The following is a 27,682-nucleotide window of genomic DNA, read 5'->3' as shown; positions in this document are numbered from 1 at the left end:
ATAAAAAAAAATTAATTAATTAAATTATAAATATTGGGGCAATGCTATTGACCTTACATATATAATAGAAAATATTATTTACCAAAAATTCACCTCCAATAATATGTCATTATTTCTTTTATATTAATTATTGGTGAATTTTTTCTTTTTTCTATTTTCTATTTTCTATTCGTATTTTTTATAAAAAAATCAATATTTATTTTTTCCTTTTAAAGAGAACAAATTCTCCTATTAATTATTATTGAAGTTTTCTATTTCTTATTCTTATTCTTATTTAAATGTTTGATCAAACAATCGAGGGATCTTGGTGAATTAATTCAATTGATCGTGGTAGGATCAAATGATCGATCGATCCAGGTGAATTAGTTCGATTGATCGTGATATGATCTTAATGAATTAGTTCGATTGATCGTGATAAGAACAAATGATTGATCGAACATCCGATTGATCCTAATGAATTAGTTCGATTGATCGTGATAAGAACAAATGATTGATTGAACATCCGATTGATCCTAATGAATTAGTTCGATTGATCATGATAAGATCAAATGTTCGATCAAACATCCGATCGATCTAAATGAATTAGTTTGATTGATCGTGATATGTTGAAATGATCGATTAAACATTCGATCGATCCTAATGAATTAGTTCGATTAATCGTGATAGGATCAGATGTTCGATCAAACATCTGATCGATCCTAATGAATTAGCTCGATTGATCTTGATAGAATCAAATGTTTAATCGATTTTACTAAATTAATTCGATTGATCGTGATAGGATCAAATTATTGATCAAACATCCGATTGATCCTACTGAATTAATTTGATTGATCGTGATAAGATCAAATGATCGATCAAACATCCGATCGATCCAGGTAAATTAGTTCGATTGATCGTGATAGGATCAAACGATCGATCAAACATCTGATCGATCCTAAGGAATTAGTTCGATTGATCACGATATGATCAAATGATCGGTCAAACATTTCATCGATCCTTGTGAATTAGTTCGATTGATCGTGATAGGATCAAATGATCAATTAAACATCCGATCGATCCTAATGAATTAGTTCGATTGATCGTGATAGGATTAAATGTTCGATCAAACATCCGATCGATCCCAGTGAATTAGTTCGACTGATCGTGATATGAATAATTTGATAGTTCAAACTGGATATAATTGAAGGTTTGTAAGCTTTTTGTATTATCTTAGTGTCTTAGTTATATTGATCTTATATTATATTTGGATTTTGTATTATTTTATAATTAATTATAAGATAACTATCAACTTAAAGATCTTTATCATAAAAATTTATTAAACAGAAATTTTTAGTTAATATTATAATAATAAAAACATATTACAAGAGAAAAATTAAAAAAACAAACATCCGATCGATCCTAATAAATTAGTTCGATTGATCATGATATGATCAATTGATAGATCAAATTGGATACAATTCTAGGTTCGATCGAACATTCAACTAAACTGTAAGCTTTTTATATTATCTTAGTGCCATAGTTATATTGATCTTATATTATCTTTGGATTTTGTATTATTTTATAATTAATTATTTATTTATAATATAATCTAATATCTAATCTAATATAATCTAATATCTAATATCTAATATAATATAATATAGAGAAATGCTTGGCTTCATTAAAAAGTCTATCTTTTGGCCATTTTAATCCTAGGTGGCATAGTCCATTTTAAAATTAATAGACTTTAAACAATAAATTAATATATTTTTGAAAAATTGACCATGTCGCCTAGGATTAAAATGGCCAGAGGATGAACGTTTTAATAAAATCAAGCATTTGTCTATAATATAATATAATATAATTGGAGAGCTTTAAGTAGGATGGCATATCAAAATAAAATTTGATATTAAAACCATCGTTTTAAGTGAAACACTAAAATTTTAAAATTTTAAACCATCGGATGGCATATCTGAAGGAAATTAAACCATCATTATATTATATTATATTATAATATAATATAATATAGATCTAGGATGGCATATTTTAAACCATCGGATGGTTTAAAATTTAATTTTAAACCATCATTTATTCTTTCTTCTCTATTTTCCTTTTCTTTCTCTAACGCAGGTTCTCTATCTCTCCATCTGTCTCTGTTTTTGGTTTTAGCAATTCTCTGTTTGTTCTTTTTGGCTTGCTGCACAATTGAAATTAAATTGCTGCACAATTCTCTGTCTCTGCCGTTTCTATTATTGCTGCACAATTGTTCTTTTTAGCAATTCTCTATTTTTGGTTTTAACGCTGATTTGGCTCCTTCTCTTCCGCTCGGAACCAAAAGAAATTAAAGCACAACCAAATGGCGTTAACGCTGATTTGGGTCTTTCTCTTCGGTGGCCAGTGTTAGCGTCGTGAAGAATCTGTTGTTATTTTGTTATGATGGATTATTTCCCTGTTTGTTTTCTTTTGTAGACAGAGTTGGCATTACAATTGTGCTGGGCCAGTGGGTATAAATTTACGAAAACGTTTCATCGCCGCAGAACAAAAATTGTAAGTATAATTTGCTTATTAAAAAAAAATACCTAAATAGCGGCGACATATTGCATCGCCGCTATTTGAGATAATTAGCGGCGACTGTTGTCGCCGCTAATGGTTGTACCAAATGCAATTAGCGCCATCTCTGAAATTGGCGCTAATTTTCTGAAATTTTATGAAATTTTCATACCAATTTTTTTTTGGCTTTCTGACTCAAAGTCCCAAAAACAGTCTGACTCAAAATAAAATCACTCTCTCTCACTCTCACTCTCTCTCTCGATCTCACTCCGAGAAACAACGAAATCAACAAGACAGGAAGAGGAAGAAGAAGAAGGAGAAGGAGAAGATAGACGGACCTAGATCGAATCGAATCGGATCCGACCCACATACGCACATCCTCTTGGTATGTACGTGGGTCTTTGTGTATTTTCGTGTTTTGGGGCTGTTTATGGATCTGGGTCTTTGTTTTCGTCCCCTGTAATTTTGAGTTGAGCTTGCATATGTTGTTTTCTTTTCTGTGAACATTGGCTTTGATGGTGAAATGATGTCTTTTTATATCATGAAACTAAAGTTTCATGATATAAATTTTTTTTTTTTTTTGTTTTGTTTTCTTTCTTCCTGGACAACTTCACCGCATACTTTGCTTTCAAACCCAGCTGAAAGTACTTCTCAAATGCTATTTATCTTATTTCTTAGGTTGTCAATTTGATAGCTTGACGACCCAGAAAGTAGTTTTTTAGCATTGGAAACGTATTCGTGACCTCCAATATTTGTTATATAGTGAGGAAAACGTATTCATTTTGTTCATTTTTGTGATTGATGTATCTCTATAAATCTTCTCAGTAACGGGGTGGTGTAGCACTGTAGCTTTTTTCTATGAAATTGGCACGATAATGTCGTTGAGGGACACTCTTTACTTAGTGTTTGAGGCTGCCGCTGAGACATCTTAAACACTGTTGATAAAAACATTCTGGATAATCTGTGGGAATTAGGGAAGACCCTTCAAATCTTTTGCGCTGCTTAAGGAAATTCAAAACTTTATGTGCAGCGGTGCAGTGCAGGATGTCTATAAGGAATTTAAATGTGTATGCTATGCTTCTTTGTTTGCTCTGGGTTTCATCTTTTGTTCTTTTAATATGATTCTATTAATAATTCAAAGAAACTTGTGCTATTAAACGTTGCTTGCTTCTACACTTGCTTGTTGCACAATTTGAGAGTTGATAACTCAAGTTATCTGCAGTTACTGAGCAACAAATAGCCGTAATGGTTTTTACTGCACCTCTCAAGCCTCTCCAGTCTCAAATTTCTAACTCACTATTAATCGCTTATTGTTTACTTCACAAACTTGTATGTTCAGGGTTGTGCGTTGTTCCACAGGTACTGGCTTTAAGAAGACCCTTCCTCCACAGGGTGTTAGACTATGAAGATGAATTCTTTGCTTTGCTGATGCTGGTTCTTGAAACTCATAGTTTACGAACAACAGGTTTCTTTATTTGTATTCCTCCACTTTTTTCTTTTTCTTATTTATTTATTTATTATTTTTTTTTTTTGGGTGCTTGAACCTTCTGTATTTGTCAGCATACTTTTTCTTGTTCAATCATCTACCATGTTATAATTTGTAATACAATTTGTACTAAGGGCATAGATGTTGCCAAATTTATCCTTTTTTCCCCTCTCCAAAAAGGAGGTGACTGACCAATGAGCTCTAGTTCAAGTGGCACATCTTTTGCCCTTAAGATTGGAGTAGAAGATATAGTTTTGTATTAGTCGCTAATTTGAATTCAATGAGATGCTTTTCATATTCTTTCTTTTGCTTTTGGTGATTTTCTAGGTGGTGTACGTATTTGATTAATCTCCCATTTGTTCTATTGTTGTAAACGTTGTTCTTGCATGTAGGACTTCTTCTTTCTTTATTTATGCTAGATTGAACTCACTGAGATGCGTTAAGACCGGAGAGAGCCCATTGAGATATATTTAGTTTGTTTAGATATTGGGATTTCAAGGGTAGGTCCTTAGATTTTATTGTTGATTCTAATTGAATTTCATGAATCAATTATAAAATATATGGAATCTTACTTTATTTGTGGGAGGAATGATTCATGTGTGTACTGTATCTGGTAATTTCTCAATGCTTTCTGCTCTAATCTTTGGAGATGGTTGTTCTTTTGCAAACTTGAGAGATAATAATGTTTCACCATCCTTACTTTGATGGGGCTACGTAAAAAATATGAATCGGAAGCACATGATGGTTTTCCTTTTCCTAAATGGAGGTATAAGAACCCAAGGGATACAAAGTTCCTCATGGGCGTCTGACTGTATGGAATGACATTGCCAAGTTGTGTTTTGACGGTTTTTGATGAAATAGGCTGTTGCTGATACTCGATGTGTATCACATCTAAAGCTCTTTTTGTGTTCTCATCATGCAAATTTGTCTACTGGCAAGGTGCAGTATTGATTTACAGAAATCCTACCAGTTTTTTTATATAGCTTAGGCTCTTATTTCATACTTGCTTGGTAAAGTCCAACATAATCATCATAATGCTGTAATGTTGTTGTACAGCATGACATTTGAGCCACCTTTGAGCACCTAATTTTGTTTCATAGGTGAGCAATGTCGATGGCCTAGATTTAGCTGCCCAATTGCATGACCAATAAGGATCAATCATGTAGAGAAAAGGTAAGCTATGGAATTCACCTTTATTTTTTTTATTTTTTTTAAGAATTTAGTAGGTCAGGTTGGTGCCACTTTGGCAACAACGAAAAGAAAATAAAAGAATTTAAGAATTTAGTTTGGAAGCAAATAAAATAACTCTTAAGAATAAAAAGGAAATGAAATATTTATCTTTTGGAGGCATAAAAATTGCTTGATATCCACTCAAATAAAGACTTGGAGGCGCTAGGGAAGACCAATGCCACTTTTGTTCCTCAGCTGCTCTATTGCGTCTTGGGTTCTTTCAAGATGCTATGTGTTAAGTCCAGCAATATCTTTGGCAACGCTGGCACTTTTTCTGGTAGCAAATCAGGGGTAGCTGCAAGAATAGGCTGGTCTCACACTCATACGATCACATAGTTGACATATCCATTTGGGCTTTGCTTAGCTTTTCCATGAAGTAATGGGATGATCATTGGCTCTGTTCTTGTGTGTGTTTTCTTCTTTGATAATTACTGAACCTGCATACATCTGCCACTATAGATGCTTTTCCTATAAAATCCAGATTTTGAGACCTGTTATGGTCATTTTTCCTTTATAGTTTTCTGGTGACATGTTGGGCCATATCTCTTTGTGCTTTTTGCCCCTTCTGTCCATGAGTTCTCCATAAAAATATTAGTGTGTTTCCGTATCTTCTTTTCTTCTGGATTTTATGGGGTTTCCTTAATTGTACGATTAGAAACTAGTAGTTATGTCAAATGGGCGTTGAAGAGGTTTCACTGAACTTTCTCAAGTAACCTTTATTTTTTCAAGACTTGTAGTTAATGGATTCAGATAAGTGACTGCAAAAATATAATTTATATAGTGTTCTGGAATGTCTTATTTATTTAATTTCACACACACATATCAAGCAATTGTTAGAAAGATTATTGATTATGATATGAATTCTATTATTCCTAGGCTTGGAGGGAACTCTCATGGATCTCAAGCAAGTGAAAGCAACGTTTGAGGGAGCTTTTGTTGTATTTTGTTTAAGACTTTGTTTTGATATTATAATGATTATAACAATTTTGGTTTGTATTAGAGGGTAAGAACTTCAAATAGTTTTTTGTTTAAGAACTTGGAGAGAGCTCTTGTATATACTTTGTTAAGAAGTTGTCTTAATATTATAAAAATTATAACAAATTTGGTTTGTGTTAGAAGGTAACAACTTCAACTAGTTTTTTGTTTAAAAACTTTGAGTTAGTGAACCTCTCTTGACATGTTTATCAAGTTGAGTAAACATTGTAAGAGAGTAATATTGTTATATAACAATATTTCATTTTTAAGTGTATACAGGATGGCACGAGTGGAAGATGTGTAAGGAGTTGTGGCGCTAAAGGACTCAAATAACAATGGGTAAGTTAAATTCAATTTAAGACTAGAATAGTTCATAACTTATGGTTTCAGGTAACAATTTAATTCTATTTCTCCTATGCTTGGATCCTGGGGAAGAGTAACAATTTGTTGTTCTCCTATGCTTAGTTTAAGGTAATATTTTTTTTTTGTTTTTTTGATTTTCACTGCAATCATAAAGGGGGGGAGATTTGATGCTATTGCTTCAACTCAGTTATTATTTATTTTTTATTTTTAAATTTATTCCTAGGATTTGGGAGGAAGAAGTCATTTGTGTTGTTTTGTGAATTTTGAAATGATCTCTGAGTTGATCACAGAGTATGAATTTCTATGTTGCTACCAAGGATTGGTGATAATTGTCAACATGCTTGCTGAAGTGGGATAGGAGCACAAGCTTTGAATAAGATAAACATGTTCAATAAAGCATTCTAGTGTGAGATAAAAGAGGATTATGATTTATTAGATATTCTTAAAAAATCCCAAAGAAAGGACTGAATTTGTTCTTGTGGAATTTGTCAAATATATGTTGAGGAGATTCTTGCTTTTGTTGAACACGGTTTGCAATTGTAGTGTACATGTTATTTTTATTGGAGATGGGGAGGAAGGACGGTCTTGGAGATATATAACGAAGAAATTTTTGATCTTTTGTCCAGCAACGGTGGAGGAGGATTAGGCCTTGGATGGCCTAAAGGCAGTGCATCCAAGGTAATAGTATGTTCTCTATTTTCTTGGCTTCTTGACTTTATTTGAGATAATTTGATTTGTAGAAGATACTGCCCTTTGTAGATGAATTAATATTTGTTTGTGCTTTTTTGGTTGGAATTGGCCAGTTTATTCACAACTTTGAAATTTATTGAGCGGCAGAACTGTACTTTGGTGTTTGCGAACTCTAGTTTAGAGTTCTGTTATTTGGGTAGTGTCTTGCAAGCTCTAGGTTTAGGATATAGAAGACTACTTATCTATGGATTGCATCTTTGGTAAAATTAGGAGTGGAAATGATAAAGTTGTAAATTTATTAAGAACTGACATCTTGTGGAATCACAAATGAAATTCCAGTATGGTGGTTGGCGGCAGGGATTGAGAGGACTTTGCCTAAACAAAGTCAGAAGTTCTTCTGGTCTATCGATGAATACATGGAAAATTTGCATCAAAATTTATAAGATGGCTTTGTGGGGGATGCTACTACATGAGTGTTGTGTAACAGAAGACCTAGAAATGTCTCGCTTCCTAGATCTTTTAATTTGGTACTAAGCAAAACATTTGTCAATAGATTGGTGTTGTAGGTGTTCTTTGCACATATAATAACTGGGAGCTATGTCAATTTCTTTGCACATATAATAAATGGGAGCTATGTCAATAAACTCTACCGGCATTCATTGCCACCTTTGCCCTTGATGTGAGTTTCTAATCACTCAAGGTTTTTTGTCATGTTTACTGTCTTAGTGAATGTATTCCCACTATGCTGCTTACAAACATTTCTCATTTTGTGACTTATCAAAAAAACAAAAAACATTTCTCATTTTGTGTGGCAGCCTGTTATTTCTTTTTCCTCTGCTTCATTTTCTTTTACCCGTGCTTTTTCCAATAACAAGCAGAGCTTGAGTTTGATGATTTTCTTCTGATAAATAGATGCTCGATCAACATCAATGTATATCATTTCTGCAAGGATTTCAAGTATGACCCCAATACATTAAGGTCATTCTTCGTGATTATAACTTTTTTTCTTTTTTCTTTTGGCTTTTCTTTTGGTATATTAATCAATCTCACACCATGTCATAACAACTGGAAGATACTTTTATGGACTTTATTTGAGATAATTTGATTCTTGGTGATTTTTGGGGAAATAAGTGTTGTCGTCTTTAAAGGTTTAGTTGCTTCCTGATTTATGGAGTTTTGGTTTTGGATTTGTTTTGTTGGGTTCTCTATGGGTGCGTATTGCAATCTAAGTTATCTTTTTCGTAGTATGTATTGTATAATTAAGTTATTTTCTTTCGACAAAGAAGGGTTTCATGGTTAATTATCTGGAAAATATATATATATATATATATAGCATGAAAGTAGTCAATTGGCTACTGTTGTTTGAGGTTTTAAAAATACAGGGTGTATTTTGGTTGTAATTTGCCAAACAAAATGAGATCAGGGGTACAAAGTGTGTGCATATATGATATGAGATTAGCCGACTCTGCAATTTTGGGTTCAAATGAGTACACCTAGTGTTTGTTTGTTTTTTTGTTTTTTACTTTATCTGTTTGGAACCAATAATTAAGGAGTAGGCTGATGTTCAAATTGGTTTTATACTTTGAACAGATTTGCATGTAAAGCAATTGTATTTATTATCAACTTTTGTGTATCATGCAGAGAGGCGATAGAGAAACAGAAAGCTCATGAGCGATATATGAAATTGCAAGAACAGGGGAAAACAGAACAAGCTAAGAAAGATTTAGGTAATAAATCATGTCTTTTAGAATTTCTAATGACCTTTTCTTTAGTGGATAAGTAAAGGGCTTCTTATAACCTTTTGGGCTGCTTTGGTTCTTTACATCTTGGTTAGCTTCCAAAATTTTGGGCATTCAAGTTGTTACCTGCATGTTTTCTTCAAATTATATGCTTGATATCATCTGAACATCAGTTACGTGACTAATCCCTCACCGTCTACTCCCATCTCTTTCTTGGTCTATTATAAACTAGTTGACAAGCCTTGTGATTTAGCAGTTAATATGTACCTTGGTATATAATTGAAAAGCTTAAGTAATTTTATATTTTGGATTGTGTATTACCATGGCAATCAAATTCTTAGCCAAAGTCATGTAACCTTTGCCAAAGAAACTTCTGTCTGCCTACCCCTGTCAAATGTAGAACAGTATTTAGGTAATAAATCATGATAAATTACTCCTTTTCACTTTTAATTGTCGGTTCTAAGTGGTGGTGTGTGTAATGTAGGTTATGGATATTATTTTTAAAGATACAGATAAAACTTGGCTTGTAAAATTATTTTTTTCATCAAATTACAAATACTTTTATTACCTCCTCCTTTCATGCTTCTATGTTGCTTAAAATTGACTGAATCTTGATTGCTGATTGACTAAGATTAAATAGAAAGTTGCACTCTTCTACTCCATGAGGAGGTATATAGTTGTTTGAACAGGACCTTTTTTAAGTAATGTATTTTTCTTGTATTCTTGCTTTTGAATAATGTTATTTTGCAGTTTTTTCTTTCCTGGTTCAAGTGTGTAGTGTTTGCATATGATATATATATATATATATGTGTGTGTGTGTGTGTGTATTTTTCTTGTATTCTTGCTTTTGAATAATGTTATTTTGCAGTTTTTTCTTTCCTGGTTCAAGTGTGTAGTGTTTGCATATGTATGTATATATATATATATATTGCTATATACATAGTTATTATATGTGTGTTTTTTTTTTTTTAATGAAGGCTTAATTTAGGTCAGCCAGCTATTAAGTTTATATTTTTTAATTCATTAGCAGCAACATCTAAGTTGCCGCTAATTACAGACAAATAGCGGCAACTTCATGTTGCCGCTATTGACCTTTTCCAATTTATTTTTTTTTTTAATTTTCTTATTACAAATATAGTTGCCGATAATATTGTTTAAATAGCGGCAACTCTGGGTTGCCGCTAATGATAGAGCAATAGCGGCAACTTCAAGTTGCCGCTATTGACGTTTTCCAATTTTTTTTTTAATTTTCTTATTATGTCGCCGGTAATGCTGGATAAATAGCGGCAACTATGAGTTGCCGCTAATGATAGAGTAATAGCGGCAACTCTAAGTTGCCGCTATTGACTTTTTTTATTTTTATTTTTTCAATTTTCTTTTATCATTAGCGGCAACTCTATGTCGCCGCTAATGACATACATATAGCGGCAACTTCTAGGTCGCCGCTAATGATATACAATAGCGGCAACCTTCGAACCATTTTGAACCATTTTTTCCGACCAAAAAAAAGGTATTAGCGGCAACTCTATGTTGCCGCTATTGACATACAAATAGCGGCAACTTTGAGAGTCGCCGGTATTTAGCTTCACCGTCCACTTACTACCAACCACCAAATAGCAGCCACGGGTTGCCGGTATTTGTGAATAGCGGCAACTTTTTCCTTATTAGCGGCAACTTGGAATCGCCGCTAATGACCATAATTTTTGTAGTGGAATGCAGTGGCTATATGTCTCCCGAATATGCTATGGATGGTTTGTACTCGATAAAGTCTGATGTGTTTAGCTTTGGAGTATTAATACTAGAGATTGTGAGTGGCAAGAAGAACACTGGCTTCTATAACAGCGAGTCACTCAATCTTCTTAGATATGTAAGTAACTTTTATAATCTCCCAAATTCCTTATGTTTTACATGAATCTTATAAATTAAAATGCCAGTAGTTTTTAGCTAAATTTAGTTTTATTTGAAATGAACTAGGCATGGGAGCTGTGGAAAGATGATCAAATTTTGGAGTTAATGGAGTCAACAATAGGGTATCCTTCTTCAACTTCTATTATATTGAGATTCATTAACATTGGCCTTCTTTGTGTCCAAGAAAGCCCGACCGATCGACCTACTATGCCTGATGTAGTCTCAATGATTAGCAATGAACATGCACCTCTACCTACACCCAAGCAACCTGCTTTTACAAGAGGTCGGAATGTGATCGACACAAATTCAACAATTGACAATCCAGAAATTTGCTCAAAAAATAGTTTAACTATTTCAACAATGGAAGCCCGATGAATGATTCCAATATCAATGCAAATAATGTTGTAGAACTAAACTCTCTGTCTGATTTGTATGTGCATTGATATGCTACATATATATACTTGTTTAAATGTTGTCTTAGTTCAATCTTATTTTAGTGTTGTTTCCAATAATACAATCCATATAGAATTTATAAGTTTTTACGGGATCTAAGTATAATTTTTCTTTCATGTACGGTACATTATTAAACACTAGCCATTTATATGCACATGTTATTTTTCATTATAATTAAGTGTCTTTAAAAAATTATCATTTTAAAACATGATACGTCACATTTTCATACTTTTTTCACCTCCCTATTACTGGTATTCATAACTTCATTCTCTCTTTAGACAGTTCATGCTCTTCTATTTCTTTTTAGTTTTCTTTTTTCGTTCCCCCCACTATCTTCTTTTTCTTTCTTTCATTTCTTTGTAAGTAAAGAATGCAAAAGTTTAAAATATACTAAGGCTTATAATTAAGAAACTCGGTATTTGATAAATCATCTTCCTCCTCTAGTTCTAATCTTCCTCTTCTTCTCTTAACTAGTCTATCTCATTATATTATCTCTTGGCCATGTTATAGATAAAGTTAAATAGTTTAGTTATTTGCTTGTCCCTATTAGACTATCATATCTGGATTGACAATAATTTCAAAGAAATTGCTAGATCCTCAATTTTGATAATCCAGGCCGTTCATTACATTGAACAGCCTGCAACATGCCATGCACGTCATTGTACTCAAAATTCAAATCTCAAGCAACCCGTTCTACACTCTTCCACCAAAACTAAATAATAAAAAATTAAAACTGCACACCTTTTTGTTCTTTCATAAAAAAGCCACTCACCCTTTTGCCTACATCCGCTAGTCGTGGCCATAATCCAAAGGAAAATGAAATTATTAGAAAAAGAAGTCTTTATTTCGAAAGAGATTCTCAAAGAAAGCTTACACTTTTTTGCTCATGAAACAACAGAAATGCATGAATGGTTGTGCATCTTTTGCAAAAGTAGGGTGTTTTATAAACCTTTCTCAAAAGCAGGATTTGTTTTAGTAAAGCATTTGCGTCTTTGAAAAGCAAGAAGAAAAAAAAAGTGACATGCAATTGACTACTTATTTGGACATTTTCACAAACACCTTTCAGGCACATTTGATTTAACTATATACAACCAATACGTAATTAAGTAAATACTTTATACAGAGTCTATGAAGAAACCCAGGCCCCTTCAGCAAGGCTTCGGGGTTTTAACGGGTGTCACACTACGAGATAGTACGAGGAAGCCGGCAGGTTTGAACATGCAGACCTTAATTTAGAATATTGTTGGTTTCAATTGATCAAAACAATTGGAATTTGATCTCAATGTATAATGTTGGCGTGGACATGATTTGTAAAGTTTCTAAGGCATGACAATTATTTTAGAAAATGATACAAATTACCATATAATCATAGCAAAAATACATTTTATTCCCATACCAAATCATGTCTCCAATGTAGACAATAATTTTGGTTCTCTTTACAAAACTTATTAAAAATACATAACTGCCCCTTGTTTTTGAATAAAATAAAAAATAAAAAAACCCACCCCAATCCAGCCAATGGTGGTGGCAAATGGCCAATGGGGCAATTTTTTGTTTTATTTAATTCCACGCATTTTTGGAATTCAATACATCTATGTGAGGCAATTTTGGAAAATTTTCACCCAAAAACGCACATGCGACGCATGTGAGCCATTTTCTGTCAAAGAATACCAAAATGGCTAACAGAATGGCTAGATTAAAAATTTTAGAAACTTGGTTTGGATGCATTACCAATTTTTGAGAGGGTAAAATGTATTATTCCCATAAACATATCTCCATCCATGAGACCAAAAAAAAAAAAGAAAAACAGTTATATACTTCAAAAAAGTAATTACAATATAAATATGAAATTTTCACCACTTCCCAACACCAATGAACTTATGAGAACCTCTCCGGAAAGGAGCCGATTTTTTAAAATAAAATTTTAATTTTATCTTTTATTTTAAAAGAACCAGCTCTTCTCTAATTCATTTTATAAACTGGAGATCGAATCCGCTTCCTAAACATAAACGTATGCATTATATATACTTTCATTCTACTCCTTTCCTACTAAACTCATGTAACAATACATCGAATAAGCAGTTGATGTTGAAGTCAATTTGTCAACAGATTCAACACGACATGTTAGTCATACAATTGTGCAGACTGCTTTAATTTGATCTTATCAAACTACTTTCCTTTTCTTTTTCTCTAATTCAAAGGGGTCAAGGGAAAAACTCTTTTGAATTGCTTTAGTGCATGCGTCGCTCTGATTTTTATCTTTTTCGTCTTTTCTCTTTAGTTGGGAGGTTGCCACTTAATTGCCAGGAAAATATTTTTCAATGTCTTTCTTTCTTGACGGGGTTTCTAACTAACCCAATTGATTTGCATGTGCTCCTACCATGGTTGACTATTTGTTGCCTATGATCATCATTTATTTATTTTCAGGACACAAATTTCCTCCGAACAAATTTCTTTCAACCTACTACTCTAATAAATTATAAGTGTTATTCAATTTTTTTTTTTTCTAAAAAATTAATGTTTAGGTTCTTAGATTAGTGAAATAGCAATAAATGACTGTTAAAATATTAAAAAAAAACAAAAACAAAAAAAACAAAAAAACAAACATGTGAAAGATGACACTTGGCACTTATTAGAATGGATCCGGCTTATGTGCTGTAGAGCACGTATGCTGTTTAAAAAGCCATGGTCAAGATTTAATCAAAATTATTTTAAACGAAATTCTGTCGTTTTATTAACCTAAGATGCATGTCTAAATCATTGACGCCGTGTAAAGAGCATTCACAATGGAAGAGCCAAATTTTTATGCAAAATAGCTCTTCAAAACTCATTTTATCTAGTTTAGCTAATGAATTTTAAAGGCTTCCTACATCCGATAAGCTATATTTTTATCTATATCATTTAAATATTATTTTATTAAAAATTGTGAAAAAATATTCTCATAATTATCCCTTGAAAAGTGAAAAAAAGTTTTAGAAAAAAGAGAAAACATATGAGAAAAACAATAAAAAATAAAATGACTCCCTTGAAAAGTGTTGCTAAATGTAGGCTATATAGCTTATTTTTTTTGGCTCTTCTAATCAAATATCCATTTTGCTTTCTTTTTTTTTTTTTTTTTTTTTGCTAATCCAATGTAAAGTTTTTTACAAATATGATTAGCCATTTTAGATAAAAGCAACATTTAACTCTTTCATTGTGAATATGCTCTAACAGGAAGGCTGCCTTCTCTCAAATTTTATACCCTTAAGGTCCCTTATAATCACCCTCCAGCTCCAACAGAGCTTTAATGGCGGAGGACTACCAGGACTTCATTCTGTTGAACATGTGCAAGTATTCTCTTTCTCTCCCTCCAGATGGTAGACACCATAGTAGCCAAAGCCATTTTCGTACAATTGCAGCTAGAAATATTTCCTATGTCCTTAAGAACCCTGCTGTAGCATAGTCCGAGTTCTCTGAACTGAAACACTACCACGCCCACAGCCCACAGGATTATGAAAACCAGACAGGCACACCTTCTCTACGTTTCTATCAACTGTCTCTCTCTCGAAATTCTATCGGCCATGGAATACCCATCATGAAAGGGCAATAACTCACGAGTCCTCAGAGTCCGTGTAGTCCGCCATTAAAGCTCTGCTAGAGCTGGAGGGTGATTATAAGGATATAAAATTTGAGAGAAGGCAGAGACGTTTCCTACCCGTCACAGTCAATGATTCAGACATCTTAGGATAATAAAACGACAAAGTTTCGTTTAAAATGATTTTGATTAAATCTTGACCATTGCTTTTTTAACAGCATTACATAAGTCGGATCCTATTAAAGTAGGTTGAAAGAAATTTCCTCCAACCCAGTTTGGAAAAAATTTATGTCCTATTTTTAATTCATGTTTTGGTCCCTGTCGATAAAATATTTTGGTTCCGTTCCTATACGCAATACTTCTTCTCTTTTATTCACGTTTCTCATGTTGTGTCATTAGTTTTTCAAAATTGAATTAGTTGCTTAAGTTTTTCATAAATTAGGTCATTTCATTGTTTTTTATCCAATAATGTGACACTTGTTAAGCAACGTTAGCTTTTTTTTGCCACATCATATTAAAATAATAATAATTTAATTTATTATAAAATAAATACTAAAAAAAAAAATCTGAAAGAAAAAGGGGATCAAGAGACATTCCCAGCCACCAACCCTACATTCCTAACTTGGAGGGGGTACAGCCACCAATCACCGTTGGGGGTGGGCGGAGTGCCACCCCAAGCAAATAGGACGGCTTGCAGCCACCTCCATTGCCTCAAATGTGCAAGTCACCTTAGCAATCTAAGTAGCTATCCGATGAATGTGAAAAATAATATTTGGTTCACATAGGAAATTAAGTCATTTTACCTTGGCATTCTAAGTAGCTAGCCGACGAATGTGAAAACTAGTATTTGGTTCACATAGTCGCATAGGAAAAGTCACTTTAATTACGTACCTTGGCATTCTAAGTAGCAAACCGACGAATGTGAAAACTAGGAGTTGGTTCACATAGACATCCTAACATGCAATTCATGCATGGAATTAGCTTTTGCATGGGAGGCTTGCACATCTCAGCATTATCTGAAAAGAATCTTACTTTTCATAAAACTGTGGTATATATGTTCCTACTAATTTTGTGATTAAGACATGTTCTTAATCAATAAGAAAAGACTTGGTTTTCTTGTTCCCCATTCTTGTCTAGCTACCATCATTCTTACTTCTACCACTTTTCTGTAATTACCAACTGCCGTACCGCAAGTTAGAGAGGGATGGGTGCCAGGAAGACTAAGCCATGGCTCTTATTTGTTCTGCTTCTAATATTGTCTTATTACAGAACATGCTTCTCCATAGCTGGTGATACCCTTTCACCAGGTCACTCTCTTTCTCATTCAAAGAGCGAGACTATATTATCTAAAGGTGACACTTTTGAGCTCGGTTTCTTCAAACCAGGAACTTCATTAAAAATCTACCTGGGCATATGGCATAAAAGGTTTGGCCAGAAGGACAATATTGTTTGGGTAGCAAATAGAGAAAACCCTTTGTCTCACCCATCTTCCTCAACACTTATCCTCTCAGAAGATGGCAATCTACTCCTGTTTCAACGTTCCTCCAAGGTCCCATTTTGGTCTACAAATTTGGCATTTCAGGGGCCAAATACAACTGAAGCAGTACTTGGTGATGATGGGAATTTTGTTTTAAGAGATAGGTCAAACGCGTCTTGTATATTTTGGGAGAGTTTCGACCATCCAACCGATACATGGCTGCCAGGTGCAAAGCTTGGGATCGATAAGGTTACTGGGAAACCACAGCAGCTCATTTCATGGAAAAATTCACAAGATCCAGCACCTGGTGTGTTTTCGTTGGGGTTAGACCCAAATGGAAGCAATCAATATTTCTTAGAGTGGAACAGATCCCAAATCTATTGGAGTTCTGGACTTTGGAATTTAACAACTTTCAGCTTTGCAAATGTTCCTGAGATAAGCCGGAATTCTCACTTCAACTATAATTTTGTGTCACATGAAAATGTAAGATATTTTACATATTCTATCCTTGATCCTTCTTCTTTCCGTTCTAAATTTGTGATGAAGTATACAGGAGAGATCACGCAAAACGTGTGGTTAGCTGGCCCTTGGGAATGGACTTTATATTGGCATTACCCGAAGAAACTATCTGATATCTATGCTTTTTGTGGTGCATTTGGGGTGTACCGTGAGAATTCCTCGAGCCCCTGTGAATGTCAAAAAGGTTTTGAACCATTTTCGATGGAAGACGTCAGCCTAAATGATTGGTCAGGTGGGTGTGTGAGGAAATCCCCTTTGCAATGTGAGAATAATACGTATGCTAATGGCAAAAAAGATTGGTTCATGAAAATATCAAACGTGCAATATTTGCCTCATTGTTCAAAACCATATTCGGCCGTGAGTGCTAGGAGATGTGAACAGGCTTGCCTGAAAAATTGTTCTTGCACAGCTTATGCTTATAATAGCAGCGGGTGTATGATATGGGAAGGAGCTCTTTTGACCTTACAACAACTCTCAGATGGTGGCGAAGCTGGACAAAATATCTATCTCAGACTTGCTGCTCATGAGCATCAAAATACCAAAGGTGAAAAATCTACACATGCAAATTTATTTCATCTTTTGTTTTGAACTAATATATAATTCATTCCTTGTTATCATAATCAGGCAAAAAATGGAAAGTATGGGTAGCTGTGCTGGTCCCCACAACATGCCTTATCTTATGCCTCTTCATTTGTTTTTTAAGCAAAGGAAAGCTCAAACAAATAGGTAAATGTAAATTAATGTTCTATCCAGATTGATATATGGTATTCAATAATAATGTGGGGGTGGCTGTGATATATGGTATTCAATAATACTGCAGGGTGGGTGTGTGGTGACAAATCATTTAAAGTGAATGTTAAAATAGCTTAATTAGAAAGAGTGGTCAAACTACCCAGTAGTTTTAAGGTGGCTTTGCCACCCCGTCTAGTTGAATATGTAGGTGGCTAAACTACTGTAGGCCTTTGGGAGTAGTTCGGCTACCCTTTCTAACCAAATCTAAGAATAAACGAATTACCCCCAAGGTCATTGGGCGGTTTTGGTCACTACCAACCACCCTAATAGCCACTTTCTTTCCTTTTTTCAATTTTTTTTTTTTTTTTCGCCTTTTTGTGGACCGTTCATTTAAAGTTTTTACATTCTAACCATACATAAAAATCACTTTCAAAAAGGTTATATGGAGTGCTACCTTAATTTAAGACATGAAAACTGTTAAGATAGTTAGATAGGGAGCTGTATGTTAACGGTGTTAATTTGGGAAAATGAATTACTAGCTAAATTATTAATATTTATGTGCGAAAATGACTAAAGAAACTTACTTACTTTTGGGTACTGGCATTGCTCATTGTGGCTGAACTTTGGTGAACCCATTGATGTCACCTCAATTGATTTTTCCTCTAAAGTGACAAATTCTTATCATTCTATATCAAACAGTAGAGAAGTCTTCAAGCAATAATCTACTATTATTTGATTTCGATTCTGAACTCCAAGCGATCAATGACGGAATGAACACCAACGGTAATTTGAAGAAAAGAGAAAACAAGGATGCGGAGTTACCACTTTTTAGTTATGAAAGTGTATCAGTTGCAACCAATAATTTCTCACCTGCGAAAAAGCTTGGAGAAGGAGGTTTTGGACCTGTTTATAAGGTATGCTTTATTTTCCTGATGAATGTGATTTAAACATTAGTGATGTAATACCCCAGTCCCATATTAAAAAAAAAGGGTAGTCCACATAGAGTTGTTACAATTAAGAAATCAAATACCCCAGTCCCATATTAAAAAAAAAAGGTAGTCCACATAGAGTTGTTACAATTAAGAAATCAAACATTAATGATAAACCTTCATGAAAATTTAACGAGCTTATGGTTCTCTTTCATAGGGAAAATTACTCAAAGGGCGGGAAATTGCAGTGAAGATGCTATCAAAAAGATCTGGACAAGGAATTGAGGAGTTCAGAAATGAGACAATACTAATTGCAAAACTCCAGCATAAAAATCTTGTCAGAATCTTAGGTTGTTGTATCGAACGAGATGAAAAGATATTAATATATGAGTACATGCCAAATAAAAGTTTGGACTTCTACCTTTTTGGTGAGTGCATGTTTATGTATTTGCATATATATTTTCCTCTCACGTGTTTCTAGGTTCTTAAGTACTAATTTCTTTGGTAGTACTATTTAAATAGATCCAACCAAGAAACAGATGTTAGGTTGGGAGACACGCATACACATTATTGAAGGGATTGCTCAGGGGCTTCTTTATCTTCATCAATATTCAAGATTACGAATCATACATAGAGATCTAAAACCAAGTAACATTCTCTTGGATAGTGAAATGAATCCAAAAATATCAGATTTTGGCATGGCTCGAATAGTTGAAGGCAATGAAACACAAGCAAACACAAACCGAATTGTTGGAACTTAGTAAGTATGCAACTTGTTTTACATCTGATATTTGCAATTACCAGTTAAATTCTTTTAGCATGGCTACTAATAGATTCATTTACTAAATTTTGGAATACAGTGGCTATATGGCTCCTGAGTATGTTATGGATGGTTCGTACTCAATAAAGTCTGATGTTTTTAGCTTTGGAGTATTGGTACTAGAGATTGTGAGTGGGAGGAAGAACATTGGCTTCTATAACAACGAATCACCCAATCTTCTTAGATATGTATGTAGTTTTTACACTCCTAAATTTATTATGTTTTACATTAATCTTATAAATTAAAATGCTATTAGTTTTTAATTAAATTAAATGAAACCAGGCTTGGGAGTTGTGGAGAGATGATCAAAGTTTGGACTTGATGGAGCCAACAATAAGATATCCTTCTCCCCCTTATGTTCTTTTGAGATTCATTAACATTGGTCTTCTTTGTGTCCAAGAAAGTCCGACTGATCGACCTACCATGCCTGATGTAGTCTCAATGATTAGCAATGAACATGCACCTCTACCTACACCCAAGCAACCAGCATTTACCACGGGCCGGAATATGGACATAAATTCATCAATTGACAATGCAGGAAATTGCTCAAAAAATAGCGTAACTTTTTCAACAATGGAAGCCCGATGACTGATTCGTATATCAAAGAAAATAAATGTTGTAGAATCGATCTTTCTATTTGACTTGTATGCACACTCTTCTACTACATACTTGTCTCTAAGGAACAACTTCAGTAATTGTTATTTCATTTTAATTAGTTATTAATAGTAGCATTTTAGCCACTCATCACTTATCTTTTCTGTTATTTATATTTTTTTATATATATAATTAAGCTAACCCACCTTGAACACGTCACAATTTCTCTACATCCCAGCTATAAAAATCTCATCACAATGAGCCCATAATTTCCCAAACAACATTACAACATGTAGGATGCTCACACAACCACAAAGCACCATTATTCTAAACCATAGTGCATATATAGAATGTCATTAAGGTAAAGTAAGGAATTTGAGGTGGGAAAGGAGGAGGAACTAGTGTGGGAGATACCAAGCCCACTACCATTACCCTACTGCCATTGTCTCATTCCCATTGTATGGTTCCTGTATGGTCCATTTGTCCAAATCATGTGTGATATGGATATTAGCCCCTCTGTCTGCTAGCAAGTGATCTTCATCTTGGACAACATTGGCTTGGCCTACCAAGGCAGCAAGATCTGATGGTGAATGGCGCCCTTGGAAGGCATAGTCCATTCAATGGAAACAATCTAATGCTTGGTGATTAACTCTGCCACAGATTTGACAAAGGATCCTCTTGGATGAGCCAGGATTAGAAGCTGGGGCTTTGGTGAAGTTGCTGGGTGGTCCTCTGGTGAAGTTGCTTGGTGGTCCAGAGTAAGGTCTGCCTTGAGAGATGCCAGCAATGGAATGGTAGGGTTTCTTCTGAGGAAAGTTCCTGGATGAAGGGAATTGTTTTTTGAAGTTGCTGTTGTGCTTGGCTGGCGATCTCTGAGAGAACATAGCAAAGGAGGTGTGTTCAGTAGTGTCTGTTTGATACTTCAAGAGTTGTTCATGTCCCAAAAGTTGGGATTGAAATTCTTCAAGGGTCATTGACTTATCCTTGGTAAGCATGGAAAAAGTCATGACAAAGGCATTGTAGGTAGGGCTCAATCCTCCAATGATATAGGAGATTAGATCATCATCTATAATTGGATTACCAGCAATAGCTAGCTGGTCAGAGAGAGACTTGGCTGTGCGGATGAACTCAGCACAAGTCTTGGAACCTTGCCTCAGGGTCTACAATTGTCGTTTGAGTTGTGTGACATGAGATTTTGATCGTGAGGCATAGCGGGTAGCCAAAACAACCCAAACTTGGGCTGATGTTTTGCAGCCATAGACTATGGGAACAACTTGAGTGGTTAAAGTTGCAATGAACTAGTTAAGTATGCATTGGTCTTTCTTTTCCCAAAGGGTGTATTCTGGATTCAATACTTCAGGTAGTGTTTTGTCAGAAGCAGGGATGAGTTTTGGTGGGCACGGCTCGGAGCCATCAGCAATGCCCATCAATCCATTTGTCTTCAAGATGGGTTCAAATTGAAACACCCAGGGATGAGTTTTGGTGGGCACGGCACGGAGCCATCAACAATGCCCATCAATCCATTTGTCTTCAAGATGGGTTCAAATTGAAACACCCAGGGATGAGTTTTGGTGGGCACGGCTCGGAGCCATCAACAATGCCCATCAATCCATTTGTCTTCAAGATAGGTTCAAATTGAAACACCCATCCTTGGTAATTGTTGTCATCCAATTTGAATTGACAAAGGTGTGCAATATTAGGCATAGAGAAAGCAAGGGCAGATGAGCTTGATTCGGAAATGGAAGAGAAGGGAAGAAAGTATAGAGAAGGTGTTAACCGAGAGGCTCTGACACCAAGTAAGATTGCAAGGAAAACTTGCTTTTAGGCGGAATAATATCTGCTGCTTTCTCATTGACTATAAATAAACGAAGAGATACAAGTATAATCAAACATCAAGATTATCTAAATAATCTTGATGTGATAGTTATTTAAGAGGATAATTATATTGGAAAACTATTTTAATATAAACACAGATGTTGTGATTGAATGCAAACAGACTTCTTTGGAGTGATCTGTTTGCATTTAATAACAATACCATAAGTAGGAGCTTCTGTAAAATTAGATAACCCATAGCTTCTCTGGTTCCGAGGAGCAACCAGAGAGATTCGTCCACAACCTCATCCAGACAGGATTGCAGACGAGAGCAACAAGAGAGGCTCGTCCACAATCTCGTCTAGACGAGATTGCAGACGAGAGGATCACAGGGAATCACAGAGAGGTTCATCTGTAATTCCGTTCAGGCAAAATTGCAGACGCACTATATACTACTGATTGACTTGACACTTCTGCTATGTAATGTTATAATGCTCTTCCTTACCACAAAATGCATTGAACCCAAGAGTACAGACGCCATTGTACAACGTTGAACGTATCGCACTAAAAAAGAAGAAAAATTAGGTATGTCTGAAAGAGGAAGGAGAGGGAGAGAGAGAAAAAGTTATTTTTTTGTGAATAAAGAATAAAAGACAGGAGGATAGAACAAATTTTTTGTTTTCTTTTTTTATTATTATTAAATAATGTTTTTAAGAGAGCCGCGCCCCAATTATGGGATCTATTATAATTCAATGGCATTTTAAGAAATTTGTAGAGAAGCAAATGCAGTCAATATTTTGGAAAATTTTATTTTAAAAAAGTCAATTCTTATGAACAGAACTAAATTCAAGATCTTAAAGGAGCAGAAAAGAACAAAAGAAATCTCATTTTCACACCAAAAAAATAAATAAATAAATTATCTTCTTCTATAAGTGCATAACAAAATAGAAAAACACTAGTGAGATAGCACAATCTATTGCGCAAGAGCCGTGGCTTAGACAAATTTTCTCCTTGAAAAGTCTTCCTTTTATTATAAGGCATTAAGTCCGTCAAAAAGCAAACTCCAAAATCGACTTGGAGAATGACTCAAAATCGGTGCTGAAAAGAATTCCAAAACACAATGGAATTAGGAAGACAGCTAGGCCCCACTACTTAGACTTGAGTAATTCAAGTCATACCACAATCGTAAGAGATAATTACAATTAAATAATGAAATCAATTACAACATATCTGACCACATTTTCTAACACAAAATACAATACGATCACAATGCTTCCGTTTGTGCTTAAAAATAAAATAAATTAATTAATTAATTAATTAATAATCATGTAGACTCTAATGTGTAACAAATTTTAAGATCAAATTCACCCTTAAAAATCGGCTTGCAAAGAAAATATGTTCCATAACTTACATACATCTAGTTCAAATTACACTTAACCAATATAGGACACTTGAATAGTAACATTCTACCACTCTTCTGAATCTTACCTCAACGACTATTCGGTAGTAACTATTTTCCTTTTAACAGCTTGATTCATTTATCAGTATTCAATAATTTAATACTGTGTTCATACATAAAACATCGCCTATAGATCGCTTTCTTCGTAACTCAAACAAGTAATGTGTTATATGCCAAACTTCAGATAAAATTCAGTATGAAAACCTACTTTGCAAAAAATAAAAATTATAAAAATAAATAAATAAAATAAAAAGAAAAAGAAAGGTCTACTTATACACACTTTGTTAAGAATGTACTTATCCAACGTGAAATACATAGAATATTAGAAGTGTTCCGAGCAGTTTCTGTCAGAGACAAAGGAGAGAAAAGTGTTCGACTTTAATCAGCATCAATCAGCACTGTGCTTAGATATGTTTCCGAGAAGGATTATAGGCCATTCGTCAAGGCAACCGGCTGGGAGCAGCCTTGCTCACAAGGAAAGTTCCAAGTTTTCTTGTTCTCATTCATGTCTGTCATCATTATTCCTCTGGCTACCTATACGACAAAGTTATGGCTCTTATTTGCTCTGCTTCTTGTCCTGTCTCACTACAGAGCATGCTTCTCCATTGCAGGAGATACCCTTTCAACAGGTCAGCCTCTTTCAGTGAAAGAAACCATAGTATCTGAAAGTGGCAACTTCGTACTCGGTTTCTTCAGACCAGGTACTTCCTCAAAAATATACCTGGGCATATGGTATAATGATTTTGATGTCAAAGATTTTGTTTGGGTGGCAAACAGAGAGAACCCTTTGTCTGTGGCATCTTCATCAAGACTTGAACTCTCTGAAGATGGCAATCTACTCCTGCTTGAAGGTTCCTCCAAGACACCATTTTGGTCAACAAATTTGGCCCTTCCCCTGAAGAACTCAACTGAAGCAGCACTTGGTGATGATGGAAATTTTGTTTTAAGAGATAGTTCGAACCAAAATACTATTTTTTGGGAGAGTTTCGACCATCCAACCGATACATGGCTGCCAGGTGCAAAGCTTGGAATCGATAAGATTACTGGAAAATCGAAGCAGCTTATTTCATGGAAAAATTCAAACGATCCTGCCCCAGGTATGTTCTCGTTTGGGTTGGACTCGGATAGAAGCAGTCAACTTATCTTGGAGTGGAACAGATCCCAAGAGTATTGGAGCTCTGGATTTTGGGATGGAAAATATTTCAGCATATTCCCTGAGATGGGGAACAATAAAATCTCCAACTTCATATTTGTGTCAAATGAAAATGAGAGTTATTTTACTTATTCTATCTCTAATAGCTCATTCAGATCCAAATTTATCATGAACTCTTCAGGAGAAATCCAGCAACTGGCGTGGTTGACTGGCCCTTCGGTTTGGAATCCGCTCTTGTCTCAGCCGACAGAACTGTCTGATGTCTTCTCTTTGTGTGGCGCGTTCGGAGTATGTCATGAGAATTCTCCAAGTCCTTGTGAATGTCTAGAATTTTTCGAACCATTTTCGATTGAAGACACCAGAGTAGATGATTGGTCGGGTGGTTGTGTGAGGAAAAACCCTCTGCAGTGTGGCAAAGAAGATGAGTTCATGCAAATAAAGAACGTTAAATTGCCTGCAAATGCCAAAGAATATACGGCAGTGAATGGTTGGAATTGTGAAGTGTTTTGCTTGAATAATTGTTCTTGCACAGCTTATGCTTATAACAACAGCGGGTGTATGATATGGGAAGGAGCTCTTTTGAACTTGCAGCAACTCTCATATGATGGCGGACAACATATCTATATCAAAATTGCCGGTGATCAGCATCAAAGCACCAAAGGCAGGATGAGAAATATGAAATCTACACAGATTTATGTTATCTGAATACTTAAATTCTTGATTATGGTCGAGTTAATATTGATTTTTTATCATCATAATCAGGTAACAAATGGAAAGTATGGGTGATTGTAGCCGTGCTGGTCCCTGCAACAGGGCTTGTCTTATGTCTCTTCTCCATTTGGTTTTTAAGGAGGAAGCTCAAACGCAAAGGTAAGTGAAATGGGAATGAATTATTTGCCTTTGTGTACTGACATGGCTCATAGTGATTGAACTTTACAGAAGCGCTGTCCCCTGTTTAATTGATTTTATCAGACAGAGCACTAGAGTATTCACTGAAGTGACAAAGCCTTATCATTGTATATGAAACAGGAGAGGAGGTTTCAAGCAATGATCTACTGTCATTTGATTTCAATACTGAACTTCATGCAATTAATGATGGAACAAACACCAAAGAGAATCTGAAGAAAATGGGGAAGAAGGATGTTGAGTTACCGCTATTCAGTTACGAGAGTGTGTCGGCTGCAACTAAAAATTTCTCGGCTGCGAATAAGCTTGGAGAAGGAGGTTTTGGACCTGTTTACAAGGTATGTTTCATTTTCCTGATGAATGTGCTTTGAACACTATTAAGAAAACTGACATTAATGGTAAACCTTTATGAAAGTTTAAAGAGCTTAAGGTTTTCCTTGATAGGGGAAATTACTTAGGGGGCAGGAAATTGCAATAAAGATGCTTTCAAAAGGATCTGGACAAGGGTTCGAGGAGTTCAGAAATGAGACAATACTAATTGCAAAACTCCAGCACAGAAATCTTGTCAGACTGTTGGGTTGTTGTGTCGAGCAAGATGAGAAAATATTAATATACGAATACATGCCCAATAAAAGTTTGGATTTCTATATTTTTGGTGTGTACATGTTTCATCATCTTGATGCTCTTTTATTTTTGTGCATGTACATCTTGGTACTTCTAAAATTTTCTAGGTTTTTTAGCACTAATTTTCTTAGTTTTGCTGTTTAAACAGATCCAATCAAGAAAAAAATGTTAGATTGGGATGCACGCATACGCATTATTGAAGGAATTGCTCAAGGGATTCTTTATCTTCATCAACATTCAAGATTACGAATCATACATAGAGATCTAAAACCTAGTAATATTCTCTTGGATAGTGAAATGAATCCAAAAATATCAGATTTTGGCTTGGCTCGAATAGTTGGAGGCAATGACACACAAGCAAACACACATCGAATTGTCGGAACTTAGTAAGTATGCAATCAATTTCAAATCTAATATTTGCAAAGGAAGTTGTAATGCCCTAACAACACGCTATTTGCAATTCTTAGTCAAATTCACTTAGCAAGCTACTAATAAAGTCGTTTGCTAAACTTTGAAATACAGTGGTTACATGTCTCCGGAATATGCTATGGAGGGTCTGTATTCGATAAAGTCTGATGTTTTCAGCTTTGGAGTACTGTTACTAGAGATCGTGAGTGGCAAGAAGAATACTGGCTTCAATAAGAACGAATCACTCAATCTTCTTATATATGTGTGTTGCTTTTATACCCCCACAAGTTCTTTATGCAGTAGTCTTTTCAATCTAAATACTTAGTTTTTTAGTAAAATTTACAATAATTTAAAATAACAGGCTTGGGAGTTGTGGAGAGATGATTGAAGTTTGGACCTGATTGATTCAACAATAGGGTATCCTTCTTCTACTTCTATTATGTTGAGATTCATTCACATTGGCCTTCTTTGTGTCCAAGAAAGCCCCGTTGATCGACCTACTATGCCGGATGTACTCTCGTTGATTAGCAATGAACTTTCACCTCTACCTACACCCAAACAACCTGCATTTGCCACCCTCCTGAATACGATGTACACAAATTCAACACTTGGCGGTGAAGGAAGTTGCTCATCAAACAACATCACTATTTCGGAAATGGAACCTCGATGACTTTTTCGTATATCAAAGTTATATATATATATATTTGTTGAATAGACTTTTCTATCTTATTTGTGTGGATATCGATATGCTTCATACTAGTTACTGAGGCAGCGAAGGCCGAGTTGGCAGCCAAGCTTGAGGCCTTGGATAAGCTTTGGGTCGAGCCTGAAGCCGATGGGGCTTGGTCGACTAGAATGGAAGCTGGGCAGAAAGATAAGTGTAAGGCCACGAATAAGCTTCAACATTTTTCTTACATACACTTTTGGTTTTTGTTGTGTTGGAATCTTTCTCAGCTGTGTAAGGAACAATATTTGTGATAATACTTTTTGAAAGATATTTTGGAATATCTTTTCTGTGTTCTTTTTTGTATTTTGTTGGGTACAAGTTAGGTTTTGTTTAAAGGTTTTGTAAGTATAAATTACTTGTAATTTTTAATCTTCTATATTTGATCGATTTTTTAGGTTTAACTGCTTTGAAACAATTTTACTTTTAAAGAATTTTTCAAAAGTTTTCTACTTCGTTATCACTCTTGTATACCAATAATACTATTTGAGAGGATTTATAACTTTTTGGACAAAAATCTCCTATAAACTGTGAGAAGTACATACTTTCTTATTAATAAAGCATTCAAGAAGCACATG

At 34.8% G+C, this 27,682-nt stretch overlaps 4 protein-coding genes across 23 annotated transcripts in view; all 4 read left to right on the top strand.

Annotated features, from left to right (window-relative positions):
- LOC132180262 (uncharacterized) overlaps positions 1-9,784 on the top strand; it is a 16,809-nt gene extending 7,025 nt beyond the window's left edge. For 7 of the 19 annotated variants that reach the window (XR_009440098.1, XR_009440103.1, XR_009440105.1 and 4 more), the window contains one exon: positions 6,122-6,325. Coding sequence is in view for 1 of the 19 variants with exons in the window: in XM_059593015.1 (XP_059448998.1) it covers positions 2,687-2,914; positions 3,889-3,994; positions 6,122-6,252 (465 nt within the window). In the remaining 18 variants the exon portion in view is untranslated. The other 12 variants (XR_009440118.1, XR_009440126.1, XR_009440120.1 and 9 more) reach the window with 12 other exon arrangements.
- LOC132170320 (receptor-like serine/threonine-protein kinase SD1-8) overlaps positions 1-11,411 on the top strand; it is a 25,222-nt gene extending 13,811 nt beyond the window's left edge. Inside the window, exons 6-7 of the mRNA XM_059581254.1 lie at positions 10,732-10,879; positions 10,987-11,411. Coding sequence (XP_059437237.1) covers positions 10,732-10,879; positions 10,987-11,295 — 457 coding nt within the window. The 3' untranslated portion in view covers positions 11,296-11,411. The remainder of the gene's footprint in view (positions 1-10,731; positions 10,880-10,986) is intronic.
- A 4,740-nt stretch (positions 11,412-16,151) lies between these two features.
- On the top strand, positions 16,152-20,012 carry LOC132170310 (G-type lectin S-receptor-like serine/threonine-protein kinase At4g27290). Its single transcript, XM_059581242.1, has 6 exons — positions 16,152-17,487; positions 18,375-18,589; positions 18,822-19,032; positions 19,127-19,364; positions 19,465-19,612; positions 19,707-20,012. Exons 1-6 carry the CDS (start codon positions 16,152-16,154, stop codon positions 20,010-20,012), a joined length of 2,454 nt encoding a protein of 817 aa, XP_059437225.1.
- A 3,640-nt stretch (positions 20,013-23,652) lies between these two features.
- LOC132162528 (receptor-like serine/threonine-protein kinase SD1-8) lies at positions 23,653-27,436 on the top strand. Of its 2 annotated transcripts, XM_059572774.1 has the most exons (7): positions 23,653-25,103; positions 25,205-25,312; positions 25,472-25,686; positions 25,793-26,003; positions 26,121-26,358; positions 26,495-26,642; positions 26,742-27,436. In XM_059572774.1, the coding sequence occupies exons 1-7, from the start codon at positions 23,795-23,797 to the stop codon at positions 26,766-26,768; spliced, it is 2,256 nt and encodes a 751-aa protein (XP_059428757.1). In that variant the 5' UTR covers positions 23,653-23,794; the 3' UTR covers positions 26,769-27,436. The 2 variants fall into 2 exon arrangements, with proteins under 2 accessions (XP_059428757.1, XP_059428749.1); XM_059572766.1 differs by having other exon boundaries at positions 26,495-27,436.
- The last annotated feature ends 246 nt before the right edge of the window (positions 27,437-27,682 follow it).

The sequence above is a fragment of the Corylus avellana genome, chromosome ca1, assembly GCF_901000735.1.
Source record: "Corylus avellana chromosome ca1, CavTom2PMs-1.0".
NCBI lineage: Eukaryota > Viridiplantae > Streptophyta > Magnoliopsida > Fagales > Betulaceae > Corylus > Corylus avellana.
Note: the sequence above shows the minus strand (reverse complement) of the source record. Positions and strands in the feature narration are given on the sequence as shown.